At 43.3% G+C, this 23,054-nt stretch overlaps 1 protein-coding gene across 3 annotated transcripts in view; it reads right to left on the minus strand.

The window, feature by feature from the left end:
* LOC144683859 (stAR-related lipid transfer protein 13-like) overlaps positions 1 to 23,054 on the minus strand; it is a 109,306-nt gene that overhangs the window by 44,499 nt on the left and 41,753 nt on the right. For all 3 annotated transcript variants that reach the window (XM_078547369.1, XM_078547368.1, XM_078547370.1), the window contains exons 2-3: positions 7,180 to 7,251; positions 3,851 to 3,932 (exon numbers count right to left, since the gene is read on the minus strand). In XM_078547369.1, the coding sequence (XP_078403495.1) occupies positions 3,851 to 3,932; positions 7,180 to 7,251 (154 nt within the window). The remainder of the gene's footprint in view (positions 1 to 3,850; positions 3,933 to 7,179; positions 7,252 to 23,054) is intronic.

Here is a 23,054-nt window from a genome sequence, read left to right on the forward strand (position 1 = left end):
TCAGGATCATATTGGTTGACGCGTCTCTTAACAACCGACTACAAATAATTTTAAAATTCTGGAGAACTGATAATGGCAAACCTGGAAGGCATGATAAGCAATGTGCTACTTTCTGTTTAAAGGTGTCAAATACAGAAAGTGCTGGGAACACAGTTTACGAGGCAGTATTTGTGGAGAGAAGGGACAAGTTAACATTTCAGAAGTAGATCATTTATCATAATTGCATTGTTGCAGGGTCCACAGCTAAAACTCAGCTGCTTGCCTCAAAGATTGCACCTCGCTCAGTGAGTAGTTCAAACACCACCAACATTCTGATCTGGTGCCAGAGTGTGCAGTGTAGCAGATCGCCTGACAGAAGCTACAGTTCTGGATGGAATTGGTTCTACTGGGACTTCACCTCACAAATTACATCCTCAGTAATTTTGCCATCCACCTCCCTCCCATAGTAAAGGAGGGTCTCTGGAGAAGTTCCCTGGCAAACTCAGGAATTCCATCCAATATGCCCTTATAAAGCATCAGTGGAACTATCAGCAGCTAAGAGCTGGGAGGAGCCCCACTGCGTTCATTGGAAAGGCCTCAGAACTTACAAAGGCAAAACCAATATCTTTGTCTGGGCCTTCCCATCAGAGGATAGAATTTGGCCACTCCAAAATTCCTCAGTGGTCTGGATTGGGCACCACAGAAGTAGGTGCACCTTACAAATGCAGGTAGCACACTGTGCCCATGTAAATGACCCCAGCTCAGGGATCTGAGGCACAGCATGTGGCCTTTGCTTTGGGTAGGTGAGAATTTTGCTCCACTGCTAGAGTGAGCCCCATCAAAATATTGACCCCATGAAGAATCATTTATCACTTCACACTTCTGGCAGAGAACCATTAGAAAATAACAGAAAATGGAGCACATACTGCACATGATTTTCTGACCATTAAAACGGCCAGCAAATTGCCTAAAGCACACACCAACATTCCATATGCGCTCCTGACTGGTGAAGCTGCCAGTCAAGAGCACAGAGTTAACCCTAGGGTTTTATCAAATGATGAGAAGGATGATCTCCAATTCATCACAGTACTGATGGCTATATCAACTCTTTGAAACACAAGTTTAAGTGCTCCTGCACCTAACAGATATTTCCAAAATCTCAAGGGGAAGATAGGCGAAGAACAGATTACTTCTCAACAGAGTCACACACAAGCACTGGTGACCATTAATCAGTTTTTTTCCTTTTTGAGTCAATCAGACTTGGAAAGGATGGGGTTGAGACTAGCCTTGAATAAACTTTGAAACACGAGATCACTATAAAAAGTGGATGATACTTGGTTTTGAAATAATTAACATGAAGCTCTTGCTGACTGCAACAGCACCACAGAAAATGCCTCACATGACAAAATACCACAGCACATTGCAGGAAGTGAGTTATGTTTAGTTAAAGTTCAAAATGTAGTCTTCTGGACACACAAGCAACAACTAAGAGATACCAGATGAATAAAAATTGTAAATTATCCCATGGAAACTAAAAGCATCATCAATGACGTGCACAATGTTTACTTCTGTTACAATATAGGAATTACAATCTAAGGACTATATGGACAGGGTGATTCATGTTGTAGAGACAGGGGTAGATTCTAGTCTTTACTGCCTGGGCATTAATTATTATCTGGAATGGGTGTAGAAGCAAAAGTTAGGCTGGGAGCATCACATGTCAAACAAGAGCCTGCCTGGTACTCATTCCGTTAAATAAATGGAAGAAAAATTGGGTTGGCTCAGTTAATGATGCGAGAAACCCAGTCAATGATTGAGTCAGTATACCACCCCATTCCAACTGACCATCATTTCAACTTAGCACTTCAAATAAGTGGCTGAGTCTCGGCTGAAGACAAGCAGGTGCCTCACCAATGCATGTAAACCGAGACCAATGATATTATGATCTGATGCAAGTGATTTTAATTGGGCAAAAGCCACAAAGGATTGGTTACAGGCACCTACTCATTATTCAAAAAAAAAATCTTTTTTGTTTTAATTGCAGCCCCATACTAGGGCAATGAGTATACCACGAGGAGCCCACTAAACAAATGCAAACGAGCCCGAGCCCAGAAAATTAAAATCAGTCAGGAGCTTGTGATTTTCGCTGGCACAGCCCCATAGGGCTGATCATTGGCACAACTCTGCCAGGAAAATATAAATACAATTTTGAAGACACAATCATTTCAAGAGTATTTGAGTTTGGAGGAGGGCCCTTGGACTTTAGATTCACCAATGAAAGTTATAGAAGTCCTTTTGCATGAACTTAGACAAAGGGTAGAAGCAAGGTTTGGTAATGTAACATCAATGACTCACAGGAGAGCAATTCAGCAGCAGGAAATGGCCAGGGCAGTCAACCACCCCAACAACTCAGTGCATGAAATAATTTAATGACCTGACCAGGACAGGCAATGTAAGAGGAGTTAGACACATCTTTCTAGAGCATACTTGGAATAAGAATTAGTGATCTGCACCCACCATTTTGTTGAAGTGCTTCCCCTCAATACACTGGAGGCAGCACCATGCTCTAACTTTCACCTGGAAGTGCTCCTTTATTCAAAGCCTTATGTTAAAATCATCCTACTAAAGGTGTCAGTCAGAATTTAACTACATGGCGGATATACCTCAATGCAGCTATGACAGGAGTTGGACAACAGCTGAGGATTACTGCCATCTCATGATGATCAAAGGTCATTCTCGCTTTTCTCGTTCTTGTGATGTGGAAGACAAGCCATAATACCAGAAAGAGAACAAATTTCTGCCCTCCCTTCTCCAATGAGGAGGAAGCTCTGCTGATACTGAGGAAGGAGGTCATACACAAGGGTAGAAATTGGGAAGTGCTAGAGCAGCTGCAAATTACAAGTTCCTGATTACGTTTTGCTTTGTACATAAGCTGTCAGCAAATTATATTGTGAAATCCATCCCACCACATCATTAGAGCTGAAAGTCACATGTGAACACTGTTCCTCAACCAAGTCTAACCTAACTTCCTCATTTCCTCCTCTAGATGCATCAGAAAAGGAAGAAAAACCAGACCCACTTTACCTGGCCTAGCCAACAATTTGCAGCATACTCACTCTATAAACTCCTAATTACCTGTTCTAAGCACATCTACACCAGATGGGAGTGCATTAGGTGATCCATTGTGCTCAATTGAGCAGGAGCACCTGGGGGGGTTGGATCCTAAGGGTGAAGGCATTGATGACCAGAGGACCAGGAGATAACACCCTGCAGCTGAAGGGCCCATGGATCAAGTCTCTCAGTTTTTAAAGAAGAGCGCATCAAGTACTCTGGGGACCATCTGCTGCAGATGGAGAAATCATCTACCACACTGGTATGTTAATGTGACAGTTGACTTTGCAAAGCTTCACCCACCCTGAGACATATGGGAGCTCTAGAGCTATCTGCAGCAGAAGGTCTCATAACAATGCCCCAAGAGCAATCTGTGCATAGCTCTAGGTGCTCAGTTACTGATGTCAATTCCGATATTCACTTATTGACCCAGACAAGTTACTCTAAAAACAGAAAGTGCTGGAAAAACTCAGCAGGTCTGGCGGCATCTGTGGAAGGAGAGACAGCTAACTTCTTGAATCCAATATGACTTTTCTTCGCTATTGCTGTCCTGAGTCAAACAGGCATTACTGGCTCTGAATGATCTGGATATTATTTCCCTGTAATCCAGCCAAGCCAGCTCATGATTGGCAATTAGTCAAATCTGAACATGACTGTCCCCAATTAACTACACTCCTGGAAACATACCAAAGCAAGAGTTAGCACCTTGAGGGAAAGGGGTGGGGACAAAATTAAAAAGGATCAATAAAAAAAAAGCTACCTGCATAGAGATTTCACAGAATCATTGTCGAGAAAATAGTGATCCTTCTTGACAGCTGCAATGTCGATAGGGAACTGGGAGTCTATAACGCAAGAAAACAAACAAATTAATATATCTGTGTATCGCTGAAAATTAATCATATTTTTTCTCATACCAACTTTTATCTCCAGATTCTAATGAAAGATCGCAGATCTGAAACATTAACCCAACCTTTGTCTTTCCTTCACAATTTCTACCTGATCTGCTGAATGTGTCCAGAATTTTTTGCCTTTATTTTGCCCTTTCTTCAAGTGCTGAACCACACCAGGATACAGTTCCATCATCACCAGAAACCTTCCGGCAGCTCGTCTAAGTGGCCGTCTTTCATATTTAAACCCAGATAATGGTGACAATTTTCCAAATTTGCACCCCCACAAGAGAATGTCTTATATTGGGAGGCAATATTGAAAATCTAGACACGGAGGCTATGCATGATCTTCCAACTGCATAAATAAATGGTCAGAAAATCATCCACACCTACACCTAAAGATCCAATATTCATTTCTGCTAAGTGTGATGCAAAGTCATGAAATTACCCCGAATGAATGTTACAGGTTACAGAAACATTGAAGAACACGCGACAGAGTACTGTTATGATGAAGTGAGTCAAGCAAAGTACTGCAGACACTGCAAATCTAAAACAAAAACAGAAAATGATGTGAATACTCAGAAGGTCGGGCAGCATCTGTGGAGAGAAACAGAAACGTTAACTCAGTTTCTCTCCACAGATGCTGCCTGACCTGTTGAGTATCTCCAGCATTTCTGTTTATATGACAGAGCTAATGTCAGTCAGTTGGTTGCACAGAGCTGCATATTGTGGGATCAGTCAGTTATAGAACTATCATTCAAATTCTAAGATGATATAAAAGTGGTAAATAAAAGAGAAAATCATGACTGCACTGGTAACACTGAAACCACCTAAACCAGCCTCTTTTAGTGCTATGGTGACTAAAGGCACGGTGCATTGCAGGTGTAGGCTCAGCTAAGGTCGATGAGCTGAGGGAATAGTATCAGAATTCTAAGGTACAGCATCAGAGCAGAACTATAAACAATATAAGATCATTCTGTATGGCAGGGAATGATGGGAAATGAGGAAAACCAAAGGCCAATGTAAACAAAACATAATTTCAGAGCTTTCAGTGCTCCCTACAGTGACTCCAAGTCAGTTCAAAGAGGAAATTTATTCACAGGAATCACAACAACGCCAGGCAAAGTTTGAGATTTTTCTGGGATGCGATCAATTTTCCCAAAGGAAGCAGTAATATATGCTTTCAGCGAAGCTCAAGCTGTTAGCCTGAAGGTGAAAATTAATTAATGAAGAGGTGATTTGGCTGAAGATCACTGCCCAATATGCTCTACTTCCAGTAATTGTTCCCTACCGACCCTCCCAGGGTCATTTAAAGTTATGGTCAAACTTTTATTGGCACTTAAAAGTTTTACTTTAATTGAATATACAAGGTATTCATTTAGGGAGGTTTTGTACAGAACTTTAAAACAGGAAGCTCCATTGCAGTGGATAATAAACATTTAAAGTGAAAGTAGATGTAAAAATTAAACTTCTGTAAACTCAGACAGTTTTACTGACAAGTTATAAATTCCAAAAATGAGAACATGGGGCAGATGGGCCTGTTCAGGTGGCCCCTGTGCCCAAGTGATACTAGTACTGTGATCTTAATACAATGGGACACACCTTTTTGGGGAGTGCAGGTAGTTTGGTGGGGGCGGGGGGGGGGGTGCAGTGAGTGGTGGGAACAGGAAATCAAGTGTCTCAAAAGCCACTTAAGAGATGCAGGCTGTGCCTCTTAAAGAGGAGGTACACAATTGTTACAGAGAATAGTGATTGCAAGAACTGCAGATCAGAGCTGCCCCAAGGTCCTCCAGTGCCACCCAGGAGACCTTAGTCTGGGTGGTAAACAGAAGGAGGAAGTTCTGGCTCCTCCCCTGGGTGCACAAAGACTTTCTGGCAACATCCCCTTTGGCACTGGGAACAGATGGCTGCAGAGTTCAGTGAAAGGTGCTTAGCTTCCAGGTTTCAGTCAGGTTACAGCAAATAAGATAAAAGCAAAATGCTGCAGAATGCTGGAAATCTGAAATAAAAACAGAAAACGCTGGAAAAACTCCCCAGGTCTGGCAGCATCTGTGGAGAGAGAAATGAAGCTAAGAGGAGTCACATGGATTCGAAACGTTAAGTCTGTTTTTTTATCTCCACAGATGCTGCGAGGTCTGCTGAATTTTTCCAGCATTTTCTGTTTTTATTACAGCAAATAAGGTTTGGGTCATGATTGACATTGCGGAAGTAGCAGTAAGGCTGGCAAAATGCCAAAATAGAAGTCAAGATGGATTCGGAAGAGAAAGATCCTGCCCAACAAGTATCCTCAACTTGTTATAGGAAGTAACCAAAGTGGACTGTAGGAAACCCTACAACGTGTACCTAGATTTACAACATGCTTTTCACAAAAATCCATATGAAGGCTAATGCAGCGGACTTCCCAATCAGTTGCCATAACTTCAGCGGAAAATCAGAAACCCCGTTTGCACAGCTTTCTAGGGTTTTTGCAGATTCCAAAGTTCGAGTGGTCAATCTTGAGGAAATTCCCAAAATGCTACTCCAATTCCATTAGAAGTCCAGTATGAGAATGGAGAAACATGGGATTTTCAGCATAGGAAGAAGGTGTCTAAGAGCTGTTCCTATAAAAGTTATCCAAGATTGTTAACAGTATATAAAAGGTTAAGCCAGAATATTATTCTAAATTAAATTGTGAAACAGAACAAAAGGACACTGTTCAAACTAGTAAAATGTAACTTTAGGGATTATCAGGAAACTCTTCTTCACAAACAGTGTAAATCAACATGTGGGATAATGTTCCAAATGGAGGCAAAAATCTTCGAATCGCTGCTAAAAGGAGCAGTGGATGAGGGCCAGGGGGAATTGTGTTAGCAAGTGTTTGGATGGAAAAAGTAAGAGGGGTTAAATCATCTTCCTCATCCACAATTACCTGAAGGCCTTGTGAACAAAATTCAAATAAATACTTTACTTGTGTTCATCTTGAGGAAATTTCTCTTGGGGAAAAATAAAAGAAAGACTGCCAAAGAGAAAGATCTTGTTTACAACTAATTTAGGGGCAAAACAAAATCAAGTCTGCATCCCAAATTGTATCTGCACATGGCAGATTTAAAACAAATTTCTCAGAGTCCTACAGCCAGAGTTTCCTGATTGGCCTCTCCTCCCACATTCTTTTCAAAAAAGAAATTAAACCAATAAATAAATAAGGCACAAAGGCCACACCCACCTTCATAGAGCTGTGCATACTGAGGAAATCCTGCTGCCCGCAGCCAATTGCACACGTCCTTAGCCTCCAGTTCTATAAAAATGACAAAAGTTCAGTAAATTGCTTAGCCACAAAGTTGCAAGTTGCTCTTAATAATGCGAAAACAGCAAAACAAAAGAACAATAGCTTTTACATCAAGTTACAAGAGGCCTGCAGCACAGAAAAAGGTCATTTGGCCCTCTGTCTATGCTGACTTATATGCTCTACATGAGCCACCTACCACCTTCCTTCACATAACCCAACAGCAGAGTTTTCTATTTGTTTCCATCATATGCTTATCTATATTCCCCTTAAATGCGTCTATGCTATTTGATTCCTTGTCATTGTATATTCCATACTCTCAACACTCTTTGGGTGCAGAGGGTCTCCCTGGAATTCCCTTTTCGATTTATTAGTGACTATCTTATGTTTATGGCCAGTGATTTTTGAATCCCCTCCAAGTGGAATCATCTTCTTTATGTCGACCCTTTCAAATCCTCTTCTTCATTTTAAAGATTCCTAACTAATCACCTCTAAGCCTTATCTTTTCTACAAAAGAGCCCCAAGCTGTTCAATCTTTTTGGATAGTTATAACCTCCTTATATATTATTAAGGAGGGATTGACATGATTGTGGTCAGTCTTCCAATCATTGCTTTTTTTGCTTTCCTCCAAAATGTCTTCTTCCTCTTACAAAATGTTGAAATCATGTATTACTTCTCACTCTAATGCCTTCTTTCCCAGGACCTGAAGAATTGCCTCTCAAATTTATTCTGTTTGGATAATCTACGCATTTTTAAAAACAAAACCTGGACTCATTTAGTCATTATTTTCTTATTTATCTTATTTTCTCTCCTCTTTTCAATATTGATGGTCTCTTGCCTTGCTCTCCACCTTGCGGAAAAAAAAAACGGTTCTTCTCAAAGTAAGCAATTTCATTTCTGGGGAACAGAGCCCTTTCTGTCCAGCATCAGCTGGAGCTCCCTTTACATAATCCCATCAAGTTCTCAAAGGATCAGGCAGAGCACCAGTTAGAGCAGAATAAAGCTTTGGCTATTGTGCATCATCCTTATCCAGTGAGGTAAGAAATCTAATGATTACTATAAGTTTCAACATTGCGAACATGCACGATAAATAGAACTGTCTTCTCAATGTCTACGAATTTGACAACACTGAAACGGTTAGTGAAATTAGTATCTGCACAATGGTAAGAGGCAGAGACACTCCAGTATGGAGAATGTTGTATGCACAGAAGCAAACCAGGTACAGGTACCACAATCGAGACAATGCTGTACAGGCAGATGACATAGCCTGGACAGTGGTGTGTGGACATTTTTAACATTTTGTCAGTTTCTCCTCTCCTGAAGGTGCTGACTGATACTAGATATAGTTACAAATACAGCAGGCATTCTCCAGCATTAGTCTAAGTAGTGTCAGTTGAGTATTCAACCATCGAAGGACAGTCATAAATCCTCACTTCCCAGCAAGATTCACTGAATTTTGATGATTTATGATCGATCTCCCCTCCCTAGACCAAGGACAGAGAAGCGAATAGTATAGCTTAAATACCACCCTGGTTAAGGTCAGAGTAGGAATCCAACACAAGGTCTTCTGTAACATGCAGCTCAGCTCTTCCTTGCATACATGCACTGCATCACTGAAGAAGCTTCTTTTCCTTGGTTGCATTTCTTTGAAATGTTTCATCATATTAATTCTCTTTTCTCTGACATATTTTGTATTCACTCACTTCATGTTCACAAGAGTTCATTTGTGAAAAGTATGTGTTTTTTTTTTATTCATTCATTCACGGGATGTGGGCTTCGCTGGCTGGGCCAGCATTTATTGCCCATTCCTAGTTGCCCTTGAGAAGGTGGTGGTGAGCTGCCTTCTTGAACCGCTGCAGCCCATGTGATGTAGGTACACCCACAGCGCTGTTAGGAAGGTAGTTCCAGGATTTTGACCCAGCGACAGTGAAGGAACGGCGATATATTTCCAAGTCAGGATGGTGAGTGACTTGGAGGGCAGCTTCCAGGTAATGGTGTTCCCATCTATCTGCTGCCCTTATCCTTCTAGATGGTAGTGGTCGTGCGTTTGGAAGGTGCTACCGAAGGAGCCTTGGTGAATTCCTGCAGTGCATCTTGCAGATGGTACACACTGCTATTACTGTGCGTCGGTGGTAGAGGGAGTGAATGTTTGTGGCAAGTGGCAGGTAACATTCGCACCACACAAGTGTCAGGCAATGACCATCTCCAACAAGAGAGAATCCAACCATCGCCCCTTGATGTTCAATGGCATTACCATCACTGAATCCCCCACTATCAACATTCTGGATGTTACCATTGACCAGAAACTGAACTGGACTAGCTGTATAAATACTGTGGCTACAAGAGCAGGTCAGAGGCTAAGAATCGTGCAATGAGTAACTCGCCTCCTGACTCCCCAAAGCCTGTGGTGCCAATCAAGCAGACTGCTTTGTCCTGGACGGTGCCCAGCTTCTTCAGTGTTGTTGGAGCTCCACTCATCCAGGCAAGTGGGGAGTATTCCATCACACTCCTGACTTGTGCCTTGTAGATGGTGGACAGGCTTTGGGAGTCAGAAGGCGAGTCATTCGTCACACGATTCCTAGCCTCGGACCTGTTCTTGTAGCCACAGTTTTTATATGGCTAGTCCAGTTCAGTTTCTGGTCAATGGTAACCCCCAGGATGTCGATAGTGGGGGAGGAGGATTCATTGATGGTAATGCCATTGAACATCAAGGGATGATGGTTGGATTCTCTCTTGTTGGAGATGGCCATTGCCTGACACTTGTGTGGCACGAATGTTGCTTGCCACTTTTCAGCCCAAGCCTGGATATTGTCCAGGTCTTGCTGCATTTGGACATGGACTGCTTCAGTGTCTGAGGAGTCGCAAATGGTGCTGAACATTGTGCAATCATCAGCAAACATCCCCACTTCTGACCTCATGATGGAAGGAAGGTCATTGATGGAGCAGCTGAAGATGGTTGGGCATAGGACACTACCCTGAGGAACTCCTGCAGTGATGTCCTGGAGCTGAAATGACTGACCTCCAACAACCACGACCATTTTCCTTTGTGCTAGGTATAACCCCAACCAGCGAACAGTTTTCCCCTTGATTCCCATTGACTCCAGTTTTACTAGGGCTCCTTGATGCCACACTCAGTCAAATGCTGCCTTGATGTTAAGGACAGTCACTCTCACCTCACCTCCGGAGTTCAGCTCTTTTGTCCATGTTTGAACAAAGGCTGTACTGTCAGAAGCTGAGTGGCCCTGGCGGAACCCAAACTGGGCATAAGTGAGCAGGTTATTGCTAAGCAAGTGCCGCTTGATAGCACTGTTGATGACCCCTTCCATTACTTTACTGATGATGGAGAGTAGGCTGATGGAGTGGTAATTCGCCGGGTTGGATTTGTCCTGCATTTTGTGTACAGGACAGACCTGGCAATTTTCCACATAGCCGGGTAGATGCCAGTGTTGTAGCTGTACTGGAACAGATTGGCTAGGGGGCGCGGCAAGTTCTGGAGCACAAGTCTTCAGTACTATTGCCAGAATGTTGTCAGGGTCCACAGCCCTTGCAGTATCCAGTGCCTTCAGCCATTTCTTGATATCACATGGAGTGAATCGAATTGACTGAAGACTGACATCTGTGATGCTGGGGATCTCCAGAGGAGGCCGAGATGGGTCATCCACTCGGCACTTCTGGCTGAAGAGTGTTGCGAATGCTTCAGCCTTATCTTTTGCACTGATGTGCTGGGCTCCTCCATCATTGAGGATGGGGATATTTCTGGAACCACCTCCTCCAGTGGGTTGTTTAATTGTCCACCACCATTCGCGACTGGGTGTAGCAGGACTGCAGAACTTAGATCTGATCTGTTGGAAGTGGGATCGCTTAACTCTGTCTATCACTTTCTGCTTATGCTGTTTGGCACGTAAGTAATCCTGTTTTATAGCATCACCAGGTTGACACCTCATTTTTAGGTGTGCCTGGTGCTGCTCCTGGCATGCCCTTCTGCATTCTTCATTGAACCAGGGTTGATCCCCTGGCTTGATGGTAATGGTAGAGTGTGGGATATGCTGGGCCATGAGGTTACAGATTGTGTTTGAGTACAATTCTGCTGCTGCTGATGGCCCACAGCGCCTCATGGGTGCCCAGTCTTGAGTTGCTCGATCTGTTCGAAATCTGTTCGAAGTATGTGTATATGTGGTAAGAAGATTGAGCATTACATATTAAAGCTTTTTTAACCAATCTTTCTCTATGTGCCCTAAAAGCATTGAGAACATCAATATCTCAAGGGCCTATGCTCAGTGCATGTCCAATATTTAAGATGGAAACAGAATCAAACCACCATGAATTTAGGTACTTGCAATTAACTTGTTTTCGCTCAAGTCTCAGAGAGTTGTTTGATCCATCACTATGACAGAGAGGTAAGGATAACCTTACCCACCTTAAACCCACCCTCAACTAATGTCACAAATTGATCCATTAGATAAAACCACTTCCACTGTGCCAGACTGAGCTCAGACTATAAAGTGCAACATATCGAACCAGTACTTACTTCATAGATGATCCAAACTACACAGTATACCCCTAAAAATGGATCAATGGCTTCAGCTCATTTAAGGCTGAAATAAAGGCATGTAAATATGCAGTCATAACACTGGCAAAGTTCTCTCATGTTGAACAGCTGCTACCAGTATAATGTAAGCCAAACATTTACAAAATTTAGGTCATTGATCTTTAATCTTGGGTTGGATTTTACGTTTGCAAATCAGGCATATTGTACCCTCGCCACCCCTCCCCCTCCCCCAGCCCCACATTTGCGCCCACAACCCCACCCGCTTTAAGCAATCATTGGCAATTTTTCATTGCCCACTGCATTTTCAGTTATCGGACATGAAAAGGTTTGAGTGTGATTTACAGAAGCTATGACGAGGCAGTACAAGGGTGGAAGCAAAGGCCTGTCACCAAGACCATGATTGAATGTACCAGCAAAATTTGCTGGAGAAGATGACAGCATCTATACGTTTTTTTTTAAAAAGTCATTTTTAAATCTTTTTTCAGCCTTCAATACCAAATAAATAATGATTCTGAGAGCCATTACAATTCTAGCTGTGACCGATTGCCTGCTCGCGGCATTACCCCTCTGCTGCCTGATGTCCCAGCCTACAGTGCCAATTGGGTGCAGAGCTGCACTTTGCTCCTTTGATTGGCCTCCTTCCTGCCAGATGGCCAATAATTGGCCATCCGATGCTTGACTGGACTAGCAGAGATGGTGGGGACTGGAAAGAGTGGATCATTCAGTTTCTGTTCCACTTCCCTCACCCTGCCGAGAAAAATAAAATCGAGTTCCTTAACTCTGTTTCTCCCTCTACAGTAATTCCAGCATTTTCTGTTTTTATTTCAGATTTCCAGCATCTGCAATACTTTGCTTTTGTATTAATGTTTAATCCATTGCCACTTATTTTCCAGGAATGCCCAGCTTGATGAAGTTCTGCTCTTCTCTCTGAAAGGATTTCCATTAGTCTCTTCTATCCTGTTCATCTTCACTGCTTTCTATTTCCTTTCAGTCCTGATGGAAGACCATCAACCTGAAACGTTGGGCTGGACCTTACGGGATGTCGTGGTCTCCACCCCCCGATAACAAGTCGGGGTGGCGTGGGGGGTGCTACGGAATGAGGAGCCAAAAGAATGGCTGCCCCACCTCCATCCAAAGGCCAAATGCCAATAATAGGCTGGAGGTGGGATTTCCTGTCCCTCACGGGTAGAAGTCCTGCTTCAAGAGAGCTGACAGCCAATCAGAGGCCAGCAGCTTTCCTGTATAGGCAGTGCCAGCAGGGGTGGTGGCCTCTGCCAGTACTGCACTTGGAACTTGAGGAGGCAAGCTGGATTGGATTGCAACTTTGTGTTTGGGAATCTTGCTGGACCCTGCCAGACCACAGTGGGGGATCAAGGTTCGAGAGGCGATAGAAGGAGGGGAACCTGGGGAGAGTAACACTTCGTTTGTGGGGGTGGGGAGCCTCTGACGGACTGAAGGGGCCTATTGAGAAGGGATACCCCTAACCGCTACCTGCTGAGCTGACCACCTGGCCTGGGTCTCTCCCACTGCTGGTGAAATCCTGGCAGCGGTGGATGAGGCACTTACATGGGCATTAATTGTCCGCTTAAGGGTCTCAACTGGGTCACCAGTGAGTGGGCCACCTGATACCACCACTGGTAAAACTGTGGTGGAGGCAGGGGTGGGTAAGTTGGCTGCCTGTTAGATTTTACTTGCCCCACCCCCTCACCTTCAAACCTGCCAGCGGGGGAGTGTAAAATTCAGCCCGTTAACTCTGTTTCTCTCTCTAAAACTACTGCCAGGCCAGCAGATATTGGTATTGGTCTGGAGCTTGGGGTTGAGGTACAACTGCTGTAAGAAATTTAAGTTAGATGATGGAATGGGTGAGTTGGAGAGAAATAAGACCCCGGTATAAGTACATTGTACAAGCCAGAGCTGTAACAAAGCAGTTGTTTTAGTGTTATTTAGCATGTTAACCCACTTAAATTAAATAGGTTATTACCCAGCTTAAAATAAGGCTGTCAGAATGTTTCCTTTAAATAATGCCTTAAGCATCTTCATCAAAATGGACAATTTCATTTAGAACGAGGATAAGTCCACAAGGGGTTAATATATCCCTTTATAGGCTATTGGCAATGAATGGGTCATTGGATGGAAGGGCTGGGTTACTGTTCTCTAAGATGTGATATTGGATGTTGACATCAAGTTCCAGTTCAGCACATGGTTCACTGCACCTGAAAACATATAGCCAGAACTATGAGTTTTGTGCTTTACGGCTTCTATTAGTATATTATTTAGAAATTTAAGCAAGAACACAGTGATGCTCCTTGCTTCTTCTTGTCCTGTTAGGTGAGGTAGTAATGCCTAAAATATTATGAATTTCCTTGCATATTCCCCCCAACCTCCCTCACTGCCCCCCCATCACCCCCTCCAAATCTGGATGTAGTACTTTCTTATAATAGATTTTTCAGATAGTTCAAATGAATGAAAGCCAGGCCATTAGTGCCTGTTTGTCAGGCTGTGTGTTTTATCACCTCTCAATCTATCAACACAAGTTAACACTGCATTCTAACCTCATTTCCTCTTCCCCCCATGTCTTCATTGTGTTGTAATCTTGTTGCCCAGGAGGACATGGGCTCAAATCTCATCATGGTAGCTGGTGGGATTTAAATTCAATTAATAAAAAAATATGGAATTGAAAGCTAGTCTCAGTAATCGATTGTCGTAAAAACCCATCTGGTTCACTGCCCTTTAGGGTTGGAAATCTGCCATCCTTATCTGATCTGGCTCTCATGTGACCCCAGACCCACAACAATGTGGTTGACTCTTGATTGCCCTCTGAAATGACCTAGCAAGCCACTCAGTTCAAGGACACTTGGGGATGGGGAAACAGATGCTGGCCTTGCCAGCAACACCCACATCCCATCAAAGAATAAAAAAACTCCTCCTTTTTGCTCTCCATCTCAAATAAAATCCCACTCACAGCAGTCTGCCTGTTCAGTTAGTTTTGTTTAATTTAGAACACTACACAGGCTGCTGTACAGACCAACAGTGCACTGCACAGGATGCCTTTTTGGTTTGCATTACAGAAGTTAAACACAGTTTTTGAAGCTAAAGGTGTTTTTTTTCCATTTGCACGTGCCACCCATAACCTTAAGGTGACTGTCAAGTATAACTTATTTAGCTAACTTTGAAGTCCTTCAGTTTGCTTTGCAAGAAAAGAAGTGAATTCTCCCTGACTTCAGCCTCACTGCCTATAATCTCCGTGGGTTTCCTGTTTACTATGAGTTTCAGAAGCAAACAGGTTTCAGATGTCTATCAACTAACTGAACAGGCAGACTGCTGTGAGCGGGATTTTATTTGAGATGGAGAGAAAAAAGGAGGAGTTTTTTTATTCTTTGATGGGATGTGGGTGTTGCTGGCAAGGCCAGCATCTGTTTCCCCATCCCCAAGTGTCCTTGAACTGAGTGGCTTGCTAGGTCATTTCAGAGGGCAATCAAGAGTCAACCACATTGTTGTGGGTCTGGGGTCACATGAGAGCCAGATCAGATAAGGATGGCAGATTTCCAACCCTAAAGGGCAGTGAACCAGATGGGTTTTTACGACAATCGATTACTGAGACTAGCTTTCAATTCCATATTTTTTTATTAATTGAATTTAAATCCCACCAGCTACCATGATGAGATTTGAGCCCATGTCCTCCTGGGCAACAAGATTACAACACAATGAAGACATGGGGGGAAGAGGAAATGAGGTTAGAATGCAGTGTTAACTTGTGTTGATAGATTGAGAGGTGATAAAACACACAGCCTGACAAACAGGCACTAATGGCCTGGCTTTCATTCATTTGAACTATCTGAAAAATCTATTATAAGAAAGTACCACATCCAGATTTGGAGGGGGTGATGGGGGGGCAGTGAGGGAGGTTGGGGGGAATATGCAAGGAAATTCATAATATTTTAGGCATTACTACCTCACCTAACAGGACAAGAAGAAGCAAGGAGCATCACTGTGTTCTTGCTTAAATTTCTAAATAATATACTAATAGAAGCCGTAAAGCACAAAACTCATAGTTCTGGCTATATGTTTTCAGGTGCAGTGAACCATGTGCTGAACTGGAACTTGATGTCAACATCCAATATCACATCTTAGAGAACAGTAACCCAGCCCTTCCATCCAATGACCCATTCATTGCCAATAGCCTATAAAGGGATATATTAACCCCTTGTGGACTTATCCTCGTTCTAAATGAAATTGTCCATTTTGATGAAGATGCTTAAGGCATTATTTAAAGGAAACATTCTGACAGCCTTATTTTAGGCTGGGTAATAACCTATTTAATTTAAGTGGGTTAACATGCTAAATAACACTAAAACAACTGCTTTGTTACAGCTCTGGCTTGTACAATGTACTTATACCGGGGTCACATTTCTCTCCAACTCATCCATCCCATCATCTAACTTAAATTTCTTATAGCAGTTGTACCTCAACCCCAAGCTCCAGACCAATATCATTCTCAGTATTTGCAAGTCCTTTCCCATTTCACCCCTGCAACCCATTGAAATGTGCAATCAGGTGAGAAAACATCACCAAGTGGATGAGTTAGTAAGTCATCCTGAAATATTCTCTAGCCATGGTACATTTCTGAGGAGATGGATAACCGGATCTGCAGATTTGAAGGAGCCCAGAATAGTATATTTTCCCATTAGTTTAAGCATTCATACTACTAGGGCTGCAGTTAATATCAATAAATGGCATCAGCCAGATGGCATTTTTTTTAAAAAGGAAACCCAGGTTTCTCTTGGAAAGGATTTTGTGGAAAGGGGATTCATTGCTTTATGTGTGGAATTTGGAAAAACTAACAGCTTACCTCATCTCAGCCAAGAATGCAGTCATTCATCCAATTCCCTTCCCCTTCTCACTGCACAAGTACACTCAACTTCGGCTAGGCAAAAATGATGTAAAAATTACAATTCCCTAGAACTCCTATCTGGATGGGGTTCCAACAAATGCAGAAGCAAGTGTGCTGCTTTCTTCATATAACCAATAACAGGCATAATACGTAGACACCAAGGAAGAGACTTAAAATCATTGTACGGCTTAATGTTCGTAAAAGGGCTAATGTCAAATTTGGTAATATCAAGGTCCATGCCTGATTTGCACGTGAACCTATGCCACTGTTAAATTTATCAGGGCCTTTTTTTAAAAACAAGTACAGGCCTCATTTTGACGTTGAAAAGTGCCACCTGTGACCATTTTAGGACCCATCCATAAAATTCATCTGTCTGGAATTTAAAAGTTTTAGTCACCGGAGAAGGTTTCACTAATTATCTATGTCTTGCAATCTGTAACAGATAATCCTTCAGCTCTGCATTGTGCTGCTGCTGGTGTGGTCTAGCACAACTGGTGCACCTTCCTACATGAGGGTTTCCACAACATAAGGCCTTTAGGAGGGAGAAACTGCGCAGCGTGGAGCACATAGCCACTGTCATTAAGACTCTATCTGGATTGGATTGGAGAGCCTCTCCAGAATGATCCAAGCACCTGAAGCAATTGTGGGCTTGATGGGAATTCGAGTAGAAGCATGGACAAGTGTGGCAGACATACTTGCAGGTTTCTTGAGGTATCCTTTGGCGCCAAATAGCTACATCAAGTTATGCTTATCCGGGTGAAGCACTGCTGGTAGTTATCAGCATTAAAATAGAGGCACCATGGTAGCCTAAAGAAGATTAAACAGGGGTGTCTTGCTGAATGGTTGAAAATGATTTGAATGCACATAGACTGAGTTGCAGATGACATCCACAAAGGGTCACCTAGATGCCATCTACAACTTCCTGCACACTGGAGAAATGAACCAATGTCTTACTGTCCTGCTGCTGCCAGGAGGCTATTCTAAAGCTGATGAGCTGTGCAGCAGCCTTGGCAAATATGACATCAATGACCTTTTGGATGCAGGCAATCACTGTGGATCAGTTAACATTGGTAGTGTCCCCTATAACTGTGCTGGTTTTTTTAAAATTTTTATTCATTCATGGGTTGTGGGCTTCGCTGGCTGGGCCAGCATTTATTGACATCCCTAGTTGCCCTTGAGAAGGTCGTGGTGAGCTGCCTTCCTGAACCGCTGCTGTCCAGGTGTTGTTAGGAAGGGAGTTCCAGGATTTTGACCAAGTGACGGTGAAGGAATAGCAATATATTTCCAAGTCAGGATGGTGAGTAGCTTGGAGGGGAACTTCCAGGTGGTGGTGTTCCCATCTATCTGCTGCCCTTGTCCTTCTAGATGCTTGTGGTCATGGGTTTGGAAGGTGCTGTCTAAGGAGCCTTGGTGAGTTCCTGCAGTACATCTTGTAGATGGTACACACTGCTGCTACTGTGCGTCAGTGGTGGAGGGAGTGAATGTCTGTGGATGTGGTGCTTTGTCCTCGACGTTGTCAAGCTTCTTGAGTGTTGTGGGAGCTGCACTTGTCCAGGCAAATGGGGAGTATTCCATCAAACTCCTGACTTGTAGATGGTGGACAGGATTTGGGGAGTCAGGTGAGTTACTCGTCACAGGATTCCTAGTCTCTGAAATGTTCTTGTAACCACAGTATTTATATGTCTAGTCCAGTTCAGTTTCTGGTCAGTGGTAACCCCAGGATGTTGATAGTGGGGGATTTAGTGATGGTAATGCCATTGAACGTCAAGGGGCGATGGTTATACATTGTGCAATCATCAACGAACATCCCCACTTCTGACCTCATGATGGAAGGAAGGTCATTGATGAAGCAGCTGAAGATAGTTGGGCCGTGGAACTACCCTGAGGAACTCCTGCAGTGATGCCCTGGAGCTGAGATGACTGACCTCCAACAGCTGCAACCATTTTCCTTTGTGCTAGGTATGAATCCAACCAGCAGAGAGTTTCTCCCCAATTCCCATTGACTTCAGTTTTGCTCAGGCTCCTTGATGCCATACTCGGTCAAATGCAGCCTTGATGTCAAGGGCAGTCACACTCACCTCACCTCGGGAGTTCAGCTCTTTTGTCCATGTTTGAACAAAGGCGGTAATTAGGTCAGAAGCTGAGTGGCTCTGGCAGGACCCAAACTGGGCATCAGTGAGCAGGTTATTGCTAAGCAAGTGCTGCTTGATAGCACTGTTGATGGCCCCTTCCATTACTGATGATCGAGAGTAGACTGATGGGGTGGTAATTGGCTGGATTGGATTTGTCCTGCTTTTTGTGTACAGGACATACCTGGCAATTTTCCACATAGCCAGGTAGATGCCAGTGTTGTAGCTGTACTGGAACAGCTTGGCTAGGAGCGCAGCAAGTTCTGGAGCACAAGTCTTCAGTACTATTGCTGGAATATTGTCAGGGCCCATAGCTTTTGCACTATCCAGTTCCTTCAGCCATTTCTTGATATCACATGGAGTGAATCAAATTAGCTGAAGACTGGCATCTGTGATGCTGGGGACCTCCAAAGGAGGTCGAGATGGATCATCCACTCAGCACTTCTGGCTAAAGATTGTAGCAAATGCTTCAGCCTTATCTTTTGCACTAATGTGTTGGGTTCCCCAATCATTGTGGATGGGGATATTTGTGGAACCTTATCCTCCAGTGAGTTGTTTAGTTGTCCACCACCGTTCATGACTGGATGTGGCTGGACTGCAGAGCTTAGATCTGATCCCTTGGTTGTGGGATCACTTAGCTCTGTCTGTCTATCACTTTCTGCTTATCCTGTTTGGCACACAAGTAGTCCTGTGTTACAGTTTCACCAGGTTGACACCTCATTTTTAGGTATGCCTGGTGCTGCTCCTGGCTTGCGCTCCTGCACTCTTCATTGAACCAGGGTTGATCCCCTGGCTTGATGGTAATGGTTTGGAGTGGGGATATACCAGGCCATGAGGTTACAGATTGTGGTTGAGTACAATTTTGCTGCTGCTGATGGCCCACGGTGCCTCATGGATGCCCAGTCTGGAGTTCCTAGATCTGTTTGAAATCTATCCCATTTAGCATGGTGGTAGTGCCAGACAACATGATGGAGGGTATCCTCAATGTGAAGGCAGGACTTTGTCTCCACAACGAATGTGCAGTGGTCAATCCTACCAATACTGTAATGGACAGATGCATCTGCAGCATGCAGGTTGGTGAGGATGAGGTCAAGTATGTTTTCCCCTCTTGTTGGTTTCCTCACCACCTGCTGCAGACCCAGTCTAGCAGCTTACCGATGGAAAGGCCCCACTGAATACAATGGAAGGGTGGAACTTCACAACAGTCTGGAACACAGTCCATCATTACCCATCCCCAGGAAATAAACATTATCAGAAAGGTATGTAGTTCAATTAGTAAATATGTTTCCAGAAGAGGTACTGAGCCATACAAGCCAGGAAAGTCCCAAATTTAATGCCTAGTTTGTCCTAAGTTAGCTAACGTCAATAGGGCAACCATAGGGACAATGTCCTTGATATATGCATCCTAGGTTAAGGTGGGGAGGGGTGGGTGGGTGCGGGGGCAAAGCTATGCCTGATCATCATTCAGTGCTGAATTATACATGAATGAATGTTGGGTGAGGACATAATTGGGTTTAGCTATGCTGCTTGTTGCAATCCAACATTCTGCTGAAACTCAGCCCAGATTTTCCAGTCAGTGATAATTTTAATACTGGTGTTAGTAACACGGATTGGAAAACAGAACATGAATTAAAATATCTAGTCCTTGTTCTTCATGCTCGCAAATAAAGAATCACTAGCTGGTGAGGTATCGGGGTGCCACTGCAAGGGCCTTTGGAAATGATGTAGAGAAAACAAATAGTATCAAAACAATGAACACAGTCAATGCACTTAAGCAGGAACAGGCTTAAATTAACTCGTTATGAGCGAACAATGGCCACCTATATTTTAAGGGTTTTTTTGTGTTACAAAAGCAGGAGTAGGAGCTGGTTTCCTGCCTCCCCCACTTCAAGTCAAACATTCAAGAAACAGATGTCGTGGGAAAGGAAGCCACACATGTTTTTTTTTAAAGATTATGAAAGGATGTAAACCTTTATCAAAGGATGGTTGGAGGCAGCTGAGGACACCACATTGCTATTTAATATACTTCCAGGTTGTGAAATCCCAACATTCCACAACAGCAGGGAACAAGTTTTGGCCCTAGTACAGCAATAGGCTTGCAAATCTTTACTATTATCAGTTTCCTATTCTGAAATCCTTCAGGTTACTCTTTTCTAGCCTCTTTCCTAGCACACAATTACAGTAAAAGTTGTTCCATCTGTGGCAGCTAGAATGAGAAAATGATTTCAGCAAAGCCTTTGACGAGGTCCCACATGGGAGACTTATAAAGAAGGCAAATGCACATGGGATACAGGGTAATTTGATAAGGTGGATTCAAAATTGGCTTAGTTGTAGGAGACAGAGGGTGATGACAGAAGGTTGCTTTAGTGACTGGAAGCCAATGTCCCGTGGCATATCACAAGGATCTGTGCTGGTTATTATTCCCTATTATTCGTCATTTATATAAATGACATAGATGACTATGTGGGGGGTAGGATTAGTAAGTTTGCGGATGGTCAAATGGACAGATAAGTGGCAGATGGAATTTAACCCTGAAAAGTGAGAGGTGATACATTTTGGTAGGAATAATTTGACAAGGAAGTATTCAATGAACGGCACGACACTAGGAAGTTCTGAGGAACAAAGGGACATTGGCGTATATGTCCACAGATCTCTGAAGGTGGATGGGCATGTTAGTGGGGTGGTGAAAAAGGCATATGGGACACTTGCCTTTATCAATCGAGGCATAGATTACAAAAGTAGGGAGGTCATGTTAGAGTTGTATAGAATCTTGGTGAGGCCACAGCTGGAGTACTGTGTGCAGTTCTGGTCGCCACATTGTAGGAAGGATGTGATTGCACTGGAGGGGATGCAGAGGAGATTCACCAGGATGTTGCCTGGGGTGAAACATTTAAGTTATGAAGAGAGGTTGGATAGACTTGGGTTGTTTTGTTGGAGCAGAGAAGACTGAGGGGTGACCTGATCGAGGTGTACAAGATTATGTGGGGCATGGACAGGGTGGATAGGGAGCAGCTGTTCCCCTTAGTCGAAGGGTCTGTCACGAGGGGACACAAGTTCAAGGTGAGGGGCAGGAGGTTTACGGGGGATGTGAGGAAAAACTTTTTTACCTAGAGGGTGATGACAGTCTGGAATGCGCTGCCTGTGAGAGTGGTGGAGGCGGGTTGCCTCACATCCTTTAAAAAGTACCTGGATGAGCACTTGGCACGTCACAACATTCAAGGCTATGGGCCAAGTGCTGGTAAATGGGATTCGGTAGGTAGGTCAGGTGTTTCTCACTTGTCGGTGCAGACTCAATGAGCCGAAGGGCCTCTTCTGCACTGTGTGATTCTGTGATTCTGAGAACAATTATTGGATTCCTATTGGAACTGTATCCCCAAAATTCTTTAGAATAAATAAAATTACTGCTGTGCTATAAACGGCAACAGTGGTCCACATACATGTATTAGATAATAGTTACATACAACACTGAGCTCCCAACAATGGACAAATAGTAGGCTGACATTTTCAATCATAAGATACATATACAGGATGTCACATGACACCAAAACATAATTGCATCTGATATTTTAATGCATTCTTCTTTCCTCTTTCTTATCCTTGTCATTCAATACTTATTCTCCTTCTATTCACTTTATGTTTCTCCCCACACTCACCCAGCTATGGAATTGATTATTCTTCTTGGAGACTAAGGGAAATCAAGAAAATGCTTATGGAGATAGGGATATCCCAGAATCCACGTGGATAGTAAAAGGCCTCTATGAAAATTATACTATCTTTCATTTTAATGGACCCCTTTCACTATCACCAAAGAGTTAGTTTGTTTCTCTAATGCTGGGAATATCAGCTCATGCATACATAGCCAGCAGCAGGAGGAAGGGAGACGGCAACCTCACACAGTCTCCCACACCTGCTAAATATGAGAATGTTGTAGAATTGATAAGAGCCCTGAGAGGGAGGTTCAGGCTATGAACAAAACTGGGATTTGTACTTCAGTAGAATATCTGCAGCCAGAGTGCACTATAACAAGGATCAGCGCCCATCAAATCTGACCCTGGAAGCCGCTGTGAACACAGAATAACCCAGGGTAAATTGTATTTTGGACCAACAATTTAGATTACCCAAAACTTAAGGCACAGTCCAGCAAACTTAGTTCAACAAACAAATAAAACAGAAGAAAAAATAGAAATAATGGTGACCCAGCTCACCAGTCCCACTTTTTCCACAGATTATGTGCAACCAATCATGG

The sequence above is a fragment of the Cetorhinus maximus genome, chromosome 8, assembly GCF_964194155.1.
Source record: "Cetorhinus maximus chromosome 8, sCetMax3.hap1.1, whole genome shotgun sequence".
Classification (NCBI taxonomy): Eukaryota; Metazoa; Chordata; class Chondrichthyes; order Lamniformes; family Cetorhinidae; genus Cetorhinus; species Cetorhinus maximus.